Source organism: Gopherus flavomarginatus, chromosome 1 (genome assembly GCF_025201925.1).
Source record: "Gopherus flavomarginatus isolate rGopFla2 chromosome 1, rGopFla2.mat.asm, whole genome shotgun sequence".
NCBI lineage: Eukaryota > Metazoa > Chordata > Testudines > Testudinidae > Gopherus > Gopherus flavomarginatus.
Window position 1 is genome coordinate 173,739,127 of NC_066617.1, and position 16,261 is coordinate 173,755,387.

At 45.0% G+C, this 16,261-nt stretch overlaps 1 protein-coding gene across 3 annotated transcripts in view; it reads left to right on the plus strand.

Annotated features, from left to right (window-relative positions):
• The window catches only part of LOC127055031 (OX-2 membrane glycoprotein-like), a 55,396-nt gene extending 45,435 nt beyond the window's left edge, over positions 1-9,961 (plus strand). For 2 of the 3 annotated variants that reach the window (XR_007775386.1, XR_007775385.1), the window contains exons 7-8: positions 512-2,993; positions 9,849-9,961. Coding sequence is in view for 1 of the 3 variants with exons in the window: in XM_050961595.1 (XP_050817552.1) it covers positions 512-528 (17 nt within the window). In the remaining 2 variants the exon portion in view is untranslated. Of the gene's footprint in view, positions 1-511; positions 3,368-9,848 lie in introns of those variants that run through there. The other variant, XM_050961595.1, reaches the window with a different exon arrangement.
• Positions 9,962-16,261: the final 6,300 nt, after the last annotated feature.

Below are 16,261 nucleotides of genomic sequence, written 5' to 3' on the forward strand. Positions count from 1 at the left end.
AGCTCAAACAGAGGAACCTGATAACAAATAAGCAACTGCTGCATAGGGACCTAGCTGCCCAGCATGAGTTGATGTAGTTGTAACTCCTTAAGGTGCTCTGTCTTCCTTTAGTGGCTGGACCTCATAGAGGTTTAAATATGTATAGCCTTTGAGCTAACAGACCGTAGCTCCTGTTGTTAGATCAATAGATCCTGGGTTAAAACCCCAAAGATCACATGTTACATGATTATATATTTACTGGCAGTTGTGTTATTCATTCACTAGATGTCTCTCTGTGCTACAGAGATTTCCAGACGAGGTATGCTTCCAGGTAGGCAAGGGAAATAAAGGTGGAACTCAAGCTACATGGTAGCCTGTCTGTGTATAAGAAATCCAACACTCAATGTAACGTGACTAGGAGAACTTTTAGTTACAGGTGCTGCTGTATTTTAAGCAGTCGGTCAGTCCCCATTTCTTGCTTTCAACAATCAACAAGATTTTCTTCCATTTTCTTTTTTGTTTTGTTTTCTAGAATTTAGAGCATCTTAACTCATCTACTGGATCATTCCTTGGCAAACCTGATTCAGCATTAGGAGCAGTGACCTGGCATGGCCTGAAAGTAACATCAACAAAAGGGAAGTGTGATTCAATTTAGACTCTGTAGCTGAAATACAGGAATTAAAACATTGACACCAGATTCAGACATATCAGGGACAGACCTAATGTCGTCTGTCTCAGTCCCACTGGACAGCAACTATCCACCTGCTTCTTTCCTCCTATCTAGCTGATCAGGTTCTTCTTCAGCAGTGAATGACTGATGGATCTGGATCATCTGTCCATGGAATTCATTCACGAGACTTGTTGTTTCCCTTCCTTACATTCCTCCTTTTGCTGTTCATGGCTCCAGCCACACTTCATTTACCCTGCACTACTGGTGAAAGAGCTATAGAATTTCAAGACAGGCTGTTAACCAGACAGAGCAGTAGTAGCAAAGCTAATGAATAAAAGCTAATCATTTAAGGATTAAAAAAGCCAGAATAAGTTATTTTCAAAGGTTGAAAATGAGGAGCAGAAAGAAGGAGTTAAAATAAAATCCAAAAATAGGACTACTGACATTCCTCATTGCTCCTTTTTCATTCCATTTTCACCCATCATACCTCTTGTGTTTTCTGAAGTAGCAAATTCCAGCTAGTGCCTCAGCTTACTCCCTGCTGAGTTACCAGAATGTTTGGACTAGTCCTCACAATGCCCTCCCTGGGTGTTTACGCTATTGGACTAGCTTGCTCTAGTTTGCATTTGGTAACTTATTTATACAGAATAACCAAACGCTTTTGCACAGGGCAGCAATTATCCTCCACCTAGAGATAACATCCTACTTCTCAATGTTACATCAGATGGCACACTCTGACTTGCCTAATGGCTGTGCTTTCTGTGACTTCAGGAGCATTTATATAAACGTTTGCATAAAATAGATTTACCCATGTGTGATAAATACAGAGGAGAGCTCCCTTTTATGGACACCCATCCAGCCAGTAGCTATAAAATCCCTCTTAGTAGCTGTCCTCTAATTGCTTTATGTGTAAAGGGTTAAAAAGTCTCACTGCTATGCATAAGTAAAAAGAAGTGAGTGGGCACCTGGCCAAAAGAGCCAATGGAGAGGCTAGAACTTTTTAAAATTGAAAAACGACTCCCCTTTTGTCTATCTGTTGTTGTTCTCCTGGGGAGAGGCAAACAGAGCAGAGCTATGATGTAAAAAGCTTGGGCCAGGTGTGAAAAAATCATCAGTATCATACTTAGGAACTAATCATTTAAAACCCCAGATATGAAAGTAGATCAGGAAATGTCTGGGAAGATGCAGTTAGGTTTATCCATTTTCTTTCTTTATGGCTTGTGGATTCCTCTGTGCTAACCCCAAGTGCTTTTGTTTTGCCTGTAACCCTGAAGCTGGCCCTCAAGAAAACTGTTCTTGGTGCTTAATCCTTGTAGTTTCTCTTTTAAATTCTAGCAATAGCCTGATTTCCCAGATGTATTTTCTTCCCCCTGCCCCTTTTTTTTTAAATCTACCTTTTATAAGAACAGAATCGAATTTGTCCTAAGAGGTTAGTGCACAGATTGTTTAATTAGCTGGTGGCAACAGCTGATTTCCTTTTTTTTTTCTTTCCTCAGCTCTTCCCTGGAGTGGGGGGGGAGGTGTGTGTGTGTGAAAGGGCTTGCCATGGAGGTAACATGGAAGAAATTCCCACAGGAAGGAATTCCCAAGTGCACCTGGGCTCTCAAAGGACTTCTGCACCTGGGTGGTAGCAGCATCTACCAATCCAAGGTCAGAGAAAAGCTGTAATCTTGGGAGTTTAACACAAGCGTGGAGTGGCCAGTATTAATTTTTAGAATCCTTGCGGGTCCCCACCTTCTGCACTGGAAGTGCCAGAGTGGGGAATCAGCTTTGACACCATGTCATGTTCTTATACAAGGGCAGCACACACACCATCACTACAAGCTGAGATCAAGCATTCATTCCAATACCCTTTTTTTTTCAATTGTCAATTTTTCTCACATTCCTTATGATCTTAAAGTTTCTAGTGGTGGTCTCAGCCCAATCTTTGTTTCTTCTTAGTTCAAACAGTCACTTTTGTCATTTTTGAGTTGTACAAATGAGAAAAATATACTTCTGCTCATAATTTCTTATCAGAAATTTTGTGCTGAGGCTAACTCACACAGCTGAAGCTAGAAACCATGAATGTGGCTTGTTTTGTAAACCTAGCTGAGTATTAAAAATTTAAGCCACGCTGGAAGAAAAATTGACTTCATCTAAAGTTATGGCTGTTCAAAATTGACCACCTCATGCAGCATCAACCTTAGGATTTTTCTGACTTCAATGCATTTTGGGATTTTTTTTTAAGGTTATCCTGGTTCAGCATGTTCCAGACTGGTCACTTTAATTTGGTTAAGGATGGCTGGGTTTAGCAGGGTCTTGGTTAAAGAAAACCAGCACATCCTAAGCTTTTTTCTCTAAAGAGGTCAAGTTAAAGATGTCATAAACAGATAGCTAAGGGTTAATGTCTCTTTCACCTGAAACACCTGACCAGAGGACCAATCAGGAAACCGGATTTTTTCAACTCTGGGTGGAGGGAAGTTTGTGTCTGAGTCTTTGTTTGCTGTCTGCCTGCTTTCTCTGAGCTTTGGAGAAGTATTTCTGTTTTCTAATCTTCTGTTTCCAAGTGTGAGTACCAAACATGGTTTTGTTGTTTTTGTATTTACATGTCTATAGTTGCTGGAGTGCTTTGATTTGTATTCTTTTTGAATAAGGCTGTTTATTCAATATTCTTTTAAGCAATTGACCCTGTATTTGTCACCTTAATGCAGAGAGACTATTTGTATGTATTTTTCTTTCTTTCTTATATAAAACTTTCTTTTAAGACCTGTTGAAGTTTTCTTTACTGGGAAACTTCAGGGAAATTGAGTCTGTACTCACCAGGGAATTGGTGGGAGGAAGAAGTCAGAGAGAGATCTGTGTGTGTTAGATTTACTAATCTGATTTTGCATTCCCTCTGGGTGAAGAGGAAAGTGCTTTTGTTTCCAGGATTGGAATTACAGAGGGTGGACTTCCTCTGTTTAGATTCACAGAGCTTGTGTCTGTGTATCTCTCCAGGAGCACCTGGAAGGGGGAAGGGAAAAGATTTATTCCCCTTTGTTGTGAGACTCAAGGGTTTGGGTCTTGGGGTCCCCAGGGAAGGGTTTCGGGGGGACCAGAGTGCCCCAAAACACTCTAATTTTTTGGGTGGTGGCAGCAAGTACCAGGTCCAAGCTGGTAACTAAGCTTGGAGGTTTTCATGCTAACCCCCATATTTTGGACGCTAAGGTCCAAATCTGGGACTAGAGTTATGACATGGTGGTAGCGGTGGGATAGACAAAATCCAGAAGCCAGTAGAAATATTTTATTTTTCTTTTCTCTGCTAGGGGCTTTTTAGCAGAGAGAAACAGTTTTGTTTTAAAAGGGAACCAGAGAAAAAAATTTTTTCTGCTCTCTCTGGCAAGTTTCTGGCTTGCATATTAAGCAAGGAGCCATTAAGCTGTGACAAAAGAGTCTTTTGTGACACAATAGCACTCCCATTAGGAGGCAAATACCAGCACTATATACATGCAAATAAAGTGGTTTTTCTAGTTTACGCTAGAGGAAGAAAGGGAAATAAGCACTGTTGCTAGGCAGACTTCAGGAGGCAACAGAGAGCCTGCAGTTCAGACAATAAACACCGGAGGGCACCCCAACACAAGAAAACACGATGTCACGAAAACCAGAGGCAGTACAGCTCGAGGCAATGGAAAAACAGATAGAACTGCTCAGAACACAGATGGCCAGAGATGAGGCAACTCACAAACAAGAGATGGAAAGGCTACAAAAACAAGAAGAAGCCAAAAATGCAGCCCACCACAGAAAACTACAAGAAGAAGAGGTAGCCCACCGCCGAGACATGAAAAAACAACAAAAAGAGATGGACCTCCAAAGGAAAGCCCACCGACAGGCCATGGAATTAGAAAAGGCTAAGCAAAACACAGCCAACCCTAACAACCCTGCGCCAATTATCGTTCCACAGCACAGGAAATTTCCCACGTACAAGGCAGGTGATGACACCGAGGCCTTCTTGGAAAATTTTGAAAGAGCCTGTCTTGGGTACAGCATCCCTAAAAACCAGTACATGGTAAAATTAAGGCCACAGCTCAGTGGACCTTTAGCAAAGGTGGCAGCTAAAATGCCTAAAAAAAACATAAACAACTATAAACTTTTTCAAACCAAGGCCAAATACAAAATGGAAATAACCTCGAATCATGCCCGTCGGCATTTCAAAACCCAAAAGTAAAAACCAAATGTGTCATTTCCCAAACACGCCTACTACGTTGAAAAAAATTATAAGGCCTAAATATCAAAACACAATGTTAAAACCTTAAAAAAACTGCACCTCCTCATAGAAATAAAGCAGTTCTTGAATGGTGTTCCTAAGAACATCACACGGTACATACAAAATAAAAAACCCCAAAATCTCGCTAAGGCGGGGAAAATTGGAACCAAATGGTTGGAAGTGGCAAAAAGCAAGAAAGCTACGGTCAAGGGAAACAAATACCCCAGGGGGCACACCGACCATAAACCCTACAACCGAGGACAGCCAAAGACCCCACATACAACCCAAGTAAAGCCACAAACGCCCTATTCTTCCACCTCACCAGTCTCCAGTAACTCACCTCGGCCCAGTGACCCATCAGATGGAAGATGCTTTAAGTGTAATGAACTGGGACATATCAAGGCCAACTGTCCAAAGAACGCCATGCGAGTGCAATTCATTACACCACCATCACACCACAGATCCCCAGGCCCAGATACCTCTCAAATACCCTTGGAGCGAAGGGAAAATTTGAGAGTGGGCAAAAAGGAGGTTACTGCGTGAAGAGACACGTGGGCACAAGTGTCAGCTATCCACCAATCCTTCGTAGACCCCAAATTCATCAACCCAAAGGCCAAAGTTACAATTTACCCCTTCATGTCACAAGCTGTAGACTTGCCTACAGCTGAACTGCCTGCCCAGTACAAAGGCTGGTCAGGAATGTGGACTTTTGCAGTCTATGACAATTATCCTATCCCCATGCTACTGGGGGAAGACTTGGCCAACCAGGTGAAGCGGGCCAAGCGAGTGGGAATGGTTACACGTAGCCAAACCAGGCAAGCTTCCAGACCTATTCCTGTTCCTGAACCGTCCACAGACGCCCCGTCTGTGTTACCAGAGACCCAGACAGAGGTAGTGGACCCAGATTCCATGCCAACCACTGAAACAGCCACAGCACCTCCAGTCCCAGGCCCAGAACTGGAACAGCAACCAGCACCAGCAAGTGCAACCACATCTTCAAACTCAAAGCCAGAGGGCGCCAGCGAGCCAAAACTGGCAGAAGCAACAGACAGCCATACCCAAAAGGCTCAGCCAGAGCCTGAAATAACCTCAGGTGCACCAGCGGAGAGCGGTTCACCAGCAACGGAAACAACCCCATAATCCACATCGCTTCCAGAGGGACCAAGCCCAAGTCCACAGTCTGAGGAAGAACTGGTGACCCCAGCCTCAAGGGAACAGTTCCAGACTGAGCAGGAAGCAGATGACAGCCTTCAGAAAGCTTGGGCGGCGGCACGGAGCACCCCACCGCCTCTCAGCTCTTCTAATCGATCCCGGTTTGTTATAGACCAAGGACTTTTATACAAGGAAATTCTTTCTGGTGGACACCGGGAAGAATGGCAGCCGCAAAAACAGTTGGTGGTTCCAACTAAGTACCGGGGGAAGCTCTTAAGCTTAGCCCATGATCATCCCAGTGGCCATGCTGGGGTGAACAGAACCAAGGACCGGTTGGGGAAGTCCTTCCACTGGGAGGGGATGGGCAAGGATGTTGCCAAGTATGTCCGGTCTTGTGAGGTATGCCAAAGAGTGGGTAAGCCTCAAGACCAGGTCAAGGCCCCTCTCCAGCCACTCCCCATAATTGAGGTCCCATTTCAGCGAGTAGCTGTGGATATTCTGGGTCCTTTCCCAAAAAAGACACCCAGAGGAAAGCAGTACGTACTGACTTTAGTGGACTTTGCTACCCGATGGCCGGAAGCAGTAGCTCTAGGCAACACCAGGGCTAACACTGTGTGCCTGGCCCTAACAGACATCTTTGCCAGGGTAGGTTGGCCCTCCGACATCCTTACAGATTCAGGGTCTAATTTCCTGGCAGGGACCATGGAAAAACTGTGGGAAACTCATGGGGTGAATCACTTGGTTGCCACCCCGTACCACCATCAAACCAATGGCCTGGTGGAAAGGTTCAATGGAACTTTGGGGGCCATGATACGTAAATTCATCAACGAATTCTCCAATAATTGGGACCTAGTGTTGCAGCAGTTGCTGTTTGCCTACAGGGCTGTACCACATCCCAGTTTAGGGTTTTCACCGTTTGAACTTGTGTATGGTCACGAGGTTAAGGGACCATTACAGTTGGTGAAGCAGCAATGGGAGGGGTTTACGCCTTCTTCAGGAACTAACATTCTGGACTTTGTAAGCAACCTACAAAGCACCCTCCGACACTCTTTAGCCCTTGCTAGAGAGAACCTAAAGGATGCTCAGGAAGAGCAAAAGGCCTGGTATGACAGACATGCCAGAGAACGTTCCTTCAACGTAGGAGACCAGGTTATGGTCTTGAAGGTGCAACAGGCCCATAAAATGGAAGCATCATGGGAAGGGCCATTCATGGTCCAAGAGCGCCTGGGAACTGTGAACTACCTCATAGCATTTCCCAATTCCTCACTAAAGCCTAGAGTGTACCATGTTAATTCTCTCAAGCCTTTCTATTCCGGAGACTTACAGGCTTGTCAGTTTACAGTCCAGGGAGATGATGCTGAGTGGCCTGACGGTGTTTCCTACTACGGGAAAAAAGACGGTGGCGTGGAAGAGGTGAACCTCTCAACCACCCTGGAACGTCTGCAGCGATGACAAATCAAGGAGCTGTGCACTAGCTTCACCCCATTGTTCTCAGCCACCCCAGGACGGACTGAACAGGCATACCACTCCATTGACACAGGTAATGCTCACCTAATCAGAACCCCACCCTACTGGGTGTCTCCTCATGCCCAAGATGCTATAGAACGGGAGATCCAGAACATGCTACAGATGGGTATAATCCACTCATCTACCAGTGCATGGGCAGCTCCAGTGGTTCTGGTACCCAAACCAGATGGGGAAATACGCTTTTGCATGGACTACCGTAAGCTAAATGCGGTAACTCGTCCGGACAACTATCCAATGCCACGCACCGATGAGCTATTGAAAAAGTTGGGACGTGCCCAGTTCATCTCTACAATAAACTTAACCAAGGGGTACTGGCAAATACCGCTAAATAAACCTGCCAAGAAGAGGTCAGCATTCGTCACCCATGCGGGGGTGTATGAATTCAATGTCCTTCCTTTCGGCCTTCGAAATGCACCCGCCACCTTCCAGAGGCTGGTAGATGGTCTACTAGCTGGACTGGAAGAATTTGCAGTTGCCTACCTCGATGATGTGGCCATTTTTTCAGACTCCTGGCCCGAACACCTACTACACCTGAAAAAGGTCTTTGAGCGCATCAGGCAGGCTGGACTAACTGTTAAGGCCAAAAAGTGTCAAATAGGCCAAAACAAAGTAACTTACCTGGGGCAACAGGTGGGTCGAGGAACCATAAACCCCCTACAGGCCAAGGTGGATGCTATCCAAAAGTGGCCTGTCCCAAGGTCAAAAAAACAGGTCCAATCCTTCTTAGGCTTGGCCGGATACTACAGGCGATTTGTACCACACTACAGCCAAATCGCTGCCCCACTGATCGACCTGACCAAAAAGACCCAGCCAAATGCAGTTAAGTGGACTAATGAGTGTCAAAAGGCCTTTACCCAACTTAAGGCAACGCTCATGTCTGACCCTGTACTCAGGGCCCCGGACTTTGACAAGCCATTCCTAGTAACCACGGATGCATCTGAGCGTGGTATAGGAGCAGTGCTCATGCAGGAAGCAACAGATCACAACTTCCATCCTGTCGTGTTTCTCAGCAAGAAACTGTCTAAGAGGGAAAGTCACTGGTCAGTCAGTAAAAAGGAATGCTATGCCATTGTGTACGCCCTGGAAAAGCTACGCCCATATGTTTGGGGACGGCGGTTCCAACTACAAACTGACCATGCTGCACTAAAGTGGCTTCATACTGCCAAGGGAAACAACAAGAAACTTCTTCATTGGAGTTTAGCTCTCCAAAATTTTGATTTTAAAATTCAGCACATCACAGGAGCTTCTAACAAAGTAGCTGATGCACTCTCCCGTGAGAGTTTCCCAGAATTCAGTAGTTAAAAAGTGTTCTTAAAATGTAAAAGTCTGTTAGTTATATACTTAGTGGTATATGTAAAGGTGCATGTGTTGTAGTAATCTGTTTATTTTCAAGTTCTAAACGAAAATCGCCGCCAGTGAGCTTCCCCACTGTCTGCAATTTGGGGGGCGTGTCATAAACAGATAGCTAAGGGTTAATGTCTCTTTCACCTGAAACACCTGACCAGAGGACCAATCAGGAAACCGGATTTTTTCAACTCTGGGTGGAGGGAAGTTTGTGTCTGAGTCTTTGTTTGCTGTCTGCCTGCTTTCTCTGAGCTTTGGAGAAGTATTTCTGTTTTCTAATCTTCTGTTTCCAAGTGTGAGTACCAAACATGGTTTTGTTGTTTTTGTATTTACGTGTCTATAGTTGCTGGAGTGCTTTGATTTGTATTCTTTTTGAATAAGGCTGTTTATTCAATATTCTTTTAAGCAATTGACCCTGTATTTGTCACCTTAATGCAGAGAGACTATTTGTATGTATTTTTCTTTCTTTCTTATATAAAGCTTTCTTTTAAGACCTGTTGAAGTTTTCTTTACTGGGAAACTTCAGGGAAATTGAGTCTGTACTCACCAGGGAATTGGTGGGAGGAAGAAGTCAGAGAGAGATCTGTGTGTGTTAGATTTACTAATCTGATTTTGCATTCCCTCTGGGTGAAGAGGAAAGTGCTTTTGTTTCCAGGATTGGAATTACAGAGGGTGGACTCCCTCTGTTTAGATTCACAGAGCTTGTGTCTGTGTATCTCTCCAGGAGCACCTGGAAGGGGGAAGGGAAAAGATTTATTCCCCTTTGTTGTGAGACTCAAGGGTTTGAGTCTTGGGGTCCCCAGGGAAGGGTTTCGGCGGGACCGGAGTGCCCCAAAACACTCTAATTTTTTGGGTGGTGGCAGCAAGTACCAGGTCCAAGCTGGTAACTAAGCTTGGAGGTTTTCATGCTAACCCCCATATTTTGGACGCTAAGGTCCAAATCTGGGACTAGAGTTATGACAGAAGAATAGGCCAAGATCTGGAGAAAGTGAACAGCTCAAAATGTTTGATCTGAAAATTATCTGTGGTGCTTTTTTGTAGTTCTTGCTTTGGGTTTTGTGCATGTATGTGCACAGGGTGACCCTAATCCATCAAAATTCTTAAGCATGTGCTTAATTTTAAGCATGCAAATAATCCCACTGGACTCACTGGGACTACTTATGTGCTTAAAGGTAAATACATTGCTGCATCCAGACCTATTTTTTGAGACTGATGATTTTCCCATTTTCCATGCTCTGGCCCCAGTCTACCTCTATTTTTCTTTCTTATCTATTTTTTACAGTTGTTCCCTGACCTACAGCAATAATCACAGGCCAACGACAGCTCTCACCCATGACAGACATGGCTTCCTGTTCCTATAGAAACAGTAGCTCTTTGTAGTCTATTGAGGGGATGTTAGACAGACAAGGTGGGTGAGGTAATATCTTTTATTGAACCACCTTCTGTTGGTGAAAGAGACAAGCTTTCGAACTCTTCTTTAAATCCTGAAGATCTTTGTATATGTGTGAAAGCTTCTCTCTCACCCGACCCACAGAAGTCGGTCCAATAAAAGGTATTACCTCACCCACCTTGTGTCTCTAATATCCTGTCCCAACATGATTATAACAACATAATAGGTATCACTAATGCATCTGCTAGCACTGTGTACACTTTCTAATCTGTTACCCTGCAGCTGGGCTCCTCTAACTCCGTGGCCAGTTCTCATGCATTAGTAGGGGAATTAAGTGGCTGAGCCGACCCTCTGTTTACTGTCACTCCTATGCATGTTTCTCTATGAATGAATATTGCAGCTGCTACTTCTGTTCTGTCATTTCTAAGGCCTGGTCTACACTATGAGTTTATCTCGAATTTAGCAGCATTAAATCGAATTGACCCTGCACCCATCCACATAACGAAGCCCTTTACTTCGATATAAAGGGCTCTTAATATCGATATCTGTACCTCCCTGATGAAGGGAGTAGCGCTGAAATCAACACTGCCATTTCACATTAGGGTTAGTGTGGCCACAATTCAATGGTATTGGCCCCCGGGAGCTATCCCACAGTGCACCATTGTGACCGCTCTGGACAGCAATCTGAACTCGGATGCACTGGTCAGGTAGACAGGAAAAGCCCCGTGAGCTTTTGAATTTTATTTCCTGTTTGCCCAGTGTCATAAACAGATACTTAAGGGCTAATGCCTCTTTTACCTGTAAAGGGTTAAGAAGTTCACCTAGCCTAGCTGACACCTGACCAGAGGAACCAATGGGGGAACAAGATGTTTCAAAAGGAAGGAGGGAAGTTTCCTTTGTTTAGTGAGTTTCAGTTTCAGCCTGAGTAAAAAAGATCAAGGAACCAGCCTCTTATCAGAGTAGTAAGTTTTAGAAAGGAATAAATAGATTTATGTTTATTTTCTTTGTAACTTAAGAACGGCCCATACCGGGTCAGACCAAAGGTCCAGCTAGCCCAGTATCTGTCTACCAACAGTGGCCAATGCCAGGTGCCCCAGAGGGAGTGAAGCTAACAGGCAATGATCAAGTGATCTCTCTCCTGCCATCCATCTCCATCCTCTGATGAACAGGAGGCTAGGGACACCATTCTTTACCCTTCCTGGCTAATAGCCATTTATGGACTTAACCACCATAAATGTATCCAGTTCCCTTTTAAACATTGTTATAGTCCCAGCCTTCACAACCTCCTCTCAACTTGTCTTGATACCATTAAGGGAATTATCAAATTTGGGTATTCTTGTGTGTATTAAGATTTTTGCCCAGGGGAACATCCTCTGTGTTTGGAATCTGTTGTCCGTGAGAGTAGCTGGTATGCTAATCTCTCCCAGAGGGTTTTCTTTTACCTTTCTTTTATTTAATTAAAAGCCTTCTTTTTAAATACCTGATTGATTTTTTCCTTGTTTTTAGATCCAAGGGGGTTGGATCTGGATCCACCAGGAGTTGGTGGGAGAAAGGATGGGGGATGGTTAATTTCTCCTTGTTTTAAGACCCAATGGGTTTGGATCTGTGCTCACCAGGAAATTGGTGAAGTCTCTCAAGGCTACCCAGGGACGAAAAGTAGTGCTTGGGGGTGGTGGCAGTGATACCAGATCTAAGCTGGTAATTAAGCTTAGAAGTGTCCATGCAGGTCCCCACATCTGTGCCCTAAAGTTCAGAGTGGGGAAGGAACCTTGACACCCAGTATGCAGTCCCGGAATCAAAAAAGAGCTCCAGCATGGACCGCACGGGAGATACTGAAACTGATCTCTGTATGGGGGAGATGAATCTGTTCTATCAGAGCTCCGTTTCAAAAGACGAAATGTCAAAACATTTGAAAAAATCTCCAAGGCCATGATGGACAGAGGCCACAACAGAGACACAACACAGTGCTGCGTGAAACTTAAGGAGTTGAGACAAGTGTACCAGAAAGCCAAAGAATCAAATGGACGCTCACAGAGGGAGGGGCGACTGATGACTGTAGCTATCCCACAGGTCCCGCAGTCTCCGAAAACCATTTGAATTCTGGGCTGAGCTCCCAAAGTCTGAAGAGTCAAAAACATTGTCGCGGGTGGTTCAGGGTATATGTCATCAGCCCCAGTCTCCCCGCTCTGTGAAAACAAAGGGAAAAAATTGTTTCTTGCCTTTTTCCAATGTCACCGTATGTCTACTGGATGCTGCTGGCAGATGCAGTGCTGCAGCGCTACACAGCAGCGTCCTCTTGCTTTGCCTTTTCTTGCCTTGCCTTGCAGACGGTACAGTATGACTGATATCCGTCATTGTCATTGCGTGGGTACTCCTGGCTGGCCTCGGTGAGGTTGGCCGGGGGCGTCTGGGCAAAAATGGGAATGACTCCAGGTCATTCTCTTCATTAAGTTTTGTCTAATGGAGATTCACTTCTGCCTGGCATATCATGGCAGCTGGAGGCTTCTGCCTCAGGCTGCTCTCCCAGTCAGCAGCACCATATGGTCGCGCCTACCCCTTGCTACCACGGCTCACAATCAGATACTTAGACCTTCGCATTTTGCTGCAAATTAAATAAATGAAGCTGCCGTTTAGAACTGTCCCCCAACATACATATCCTGGGACATTTTGTATTTTGCCAGTGTCAACCAAAGGCCCACACACAAATGGAGGTTCAGTCCTGCCTGTGCTTCTATCCCTAACGCTTGTCCCAGATTCCCATTTTCAGCTATAGGCTGAGCAAGTGCAGAATAGTGGTTCACTCTACTTCACTGTAAGCCAACCGCCCTCCCCTTCCATGCAGCTCTTCATTTCTGCGGGATGTCTGGGGCTCTGACCCGGAGTGGCCGTTTGCCTCTCTAGTTCTTTAGTAGGCTTGCCTGATATTCTAGGCAGGACTGACTCTCCATTAGACAAAACTTAAAGAAGAGAATGATGTGGGGAGTCATTCCCATTTTTGTCCAGGTGCCCCCAACTGACCTCACTGAGGCCAGCCAGAAGCACCCATGACAGCAGCAGACGGTACAGTATGACTGGTAACCATCTTTGTCAACTTGCAAATCAGCAGACGGTACAGGAGGGCTGGTAACCAACTTTGCTAACTTGCAAAAGGCAATGGGATGCTGCTGTGTAGTACTGCAGTACTGCGTCTGTCAACAACATCCAGTAGACATATGGTGACAGTGAAGAAAGGCTGAATGGGCTCAATAGTTGCCATGCTATAGCGTCTGCCCAGGCAATCCAGGGAAAAGGGTGCAAAATGATTGTCTGCCGTTGCTTTCACAGAGGGAAGATTGACTGATAACATTTACCCATAACCACCCGTGACAAATTTTTGGCTCCATCATGCATTGATATCTCAACCCAGAATTCCAATGGGCGGGGGAAACTGCAGGAATTATGGGATAGCTATGGGATAGCTACCCACAATGCAACACTCCGGAAGTCGATGCTAGCCTCGGTACATGGACGCACACCGCTGAATTAATGTGCTTAGTGTTGCCACGTGCACTCAACTTTATACAGTCTGTTTTCAAAATTCATTTTCTGTAAAATCAGAATAATCCCATAGTGTAGATATACCCTAAGACATCTAAATCTCCAATGGATATAAAGTTTAAGCCTTGTATCCCATCTAGAGCACTGATAATACCTTCCTGTGAGGCATTTGGCTATTCTAGTCCATTAGCTTTTGTTCTTGCATCAGTCATGTTCCATGTTATTTAACTTTTTGTAAGAAATGCTGGGTTACAGTTTTATGTAAATGCTGTATGCATAGTTATTAAGGCAACAGGGAACATTTAGCAGCTGAGTTTCTTGAGACTAAAGTAACTATTTCAGATTCAAAGTTCAAATCCATTCGTATGAGGAAAGACAGATCTCTTCAATTTCCTAGAGCTGCAGCTGTTTCAATACCCCAGTGTGATTCAAGCATTTGTATGTGTATTAATGTGTAGTCATCTATGTGTTAATTGCTGACAGTTACTGTTGTGGTAGGGACTTTGTTATTGCTGCTTAATGATTCTCTTATCTGACGCTACCTCTCTTACTAATATATTGACTCTATTATTCATCATTGTGTTCTAGCTATGCTGAAAAAAAACCAAATAAAGCTATTCTGAAAATTAAAGGCTCTATGCATTTGTTCTCTGAGTAGCCTGCACATCACTTGATACCATGATCCCATTTCCTCCATCTGAGAAAGCAGAATCAAGCCAAGCAAGTTGGTACCTGACCGAGAGAGACACAAAGCTGCTGTAGGGAGCTGTGTTAATGACTCAGTAGGTGGTACTTTTCCGTAAGTTAGAAATGACCCAAAGCCCCAGCATGGTTTTAAGGTGTAGCTCGAGGTGCAGTCTTTTGGATGAATTGTAAAACTATGGTCATTTGTACAGCCATAATGGCTACAGACTTTCATTTAAACAGAGATTAAGTTTAGATTCTGGCACCCGCCACATAAACGTGCTAATACACCAAACTGCTGTTAACTGACCCCCATTCAACTCCTAGGCCTGGTCTACACTACGCGTTTAAACCGATTTTAGCAGCATTAAAACGATTTAACGCTGTACCTGTCCACACTACGAGGCCCTTTATATCGATATAAAGGGCTCTTTAAATCGGTTTCTGTACTCCTTCCCGATGAGAGGAGTAGCGCTAAAATCAGTATTACCATATCGGATTAGGGTTAGTGTGGCCGCAAATCGATGGTATTGGCCTCCAGGCGGTATCCCACAGTGCACCACTGTGACCACTCTGGACAGCAATCTCAACTCGGATGCAGTGGCCAGGTAAACAGGAAAAGCCCCGCGAAATTTTGATTTTCATTTCCTGTTTGCCCAGCGTGGAGCTCTGATCAGCACGGGTGGCAATGCAGTCCCAAATCCAAAAAGAGCTCCAGCATGGACCGTACGGGAGATACTGGATCTGATCGCTGTATGGGGAAACAAATCTGTTCTATCAGAGCTCCGTTACAGAAGACGAAATGTCAAAGCATTTGAAAAAAAAATCTACAGGCTACACAGTGCTGCGTGACAAACGTAACGGGAAGCCAGAGACTCAAATGGACGCTCATGGAGGGAGGGACGGGGTACTGAGGACTCCAGCTATCCCACAGTCCCCAGCAGGCTCCAAAAAGTATTTGCATTCTTGGCTGAGCTCCCAATGCCTGTAGGTTCAAACACATTGGCCGGCTTGGTTCAGGGAATAGCTCGTCAATGTACCCCCTCCCCCCTACCACGTGAAAGAAAAGGGAAAAAAAATCCTTTCTTGACTTTTTTAATGTCACCCTATGTCTACTGAATGCTGCTGGTAGACGCGATGCTGCGGCAGTAAAGAGCAGTATCCGCTTCTCTTCCCTCCCCGGTGGCAGATGGTACATGCTTGATAACTGCTGAATACCCCTGGCTGGATTCAGGGGCGCCTGGGTGAAAATAGGAATGATTCCTGGACATTCCCAGCAGACGGGACAGAATGGCTGGTAACCGTCTTCATCATAGCTACTGGGGGCTGAGCTCCATCAGCCCCCTCCTTTTCCTGTGTAAAGAAAAGATTCTGTCCTGCCTGGACTATAATAGCAGCGGCATGCTGGGCTCCTCTCCCCCGCACCGCTTAATGTCCTGCCTGGACTGTCCTAGCACGGGGAGGTTGCCTCCCCCTCATTTTATCTCACTAACAAGTCACTGTTTCTTATTCCTGCATTCTTTATAACTTCATGACACAAATCGGGGGGACACTGCCACAGTAGCCCAGGAAGGTTGGGGGAGGAGGGAAGCAATGGGTGGGGTTGTTGCAGGGGCACCCCCCGTGAATGGCATGTAGCTCATCATTTCTGCGGGATCTGACACAGAGTAGCTGTGCTCTCTGATACACTGGTTCTCTAGCACATTTACCCCATATTCTAAGCAGGACTGACTCTTTTTTTAGAAACCATAAAGGA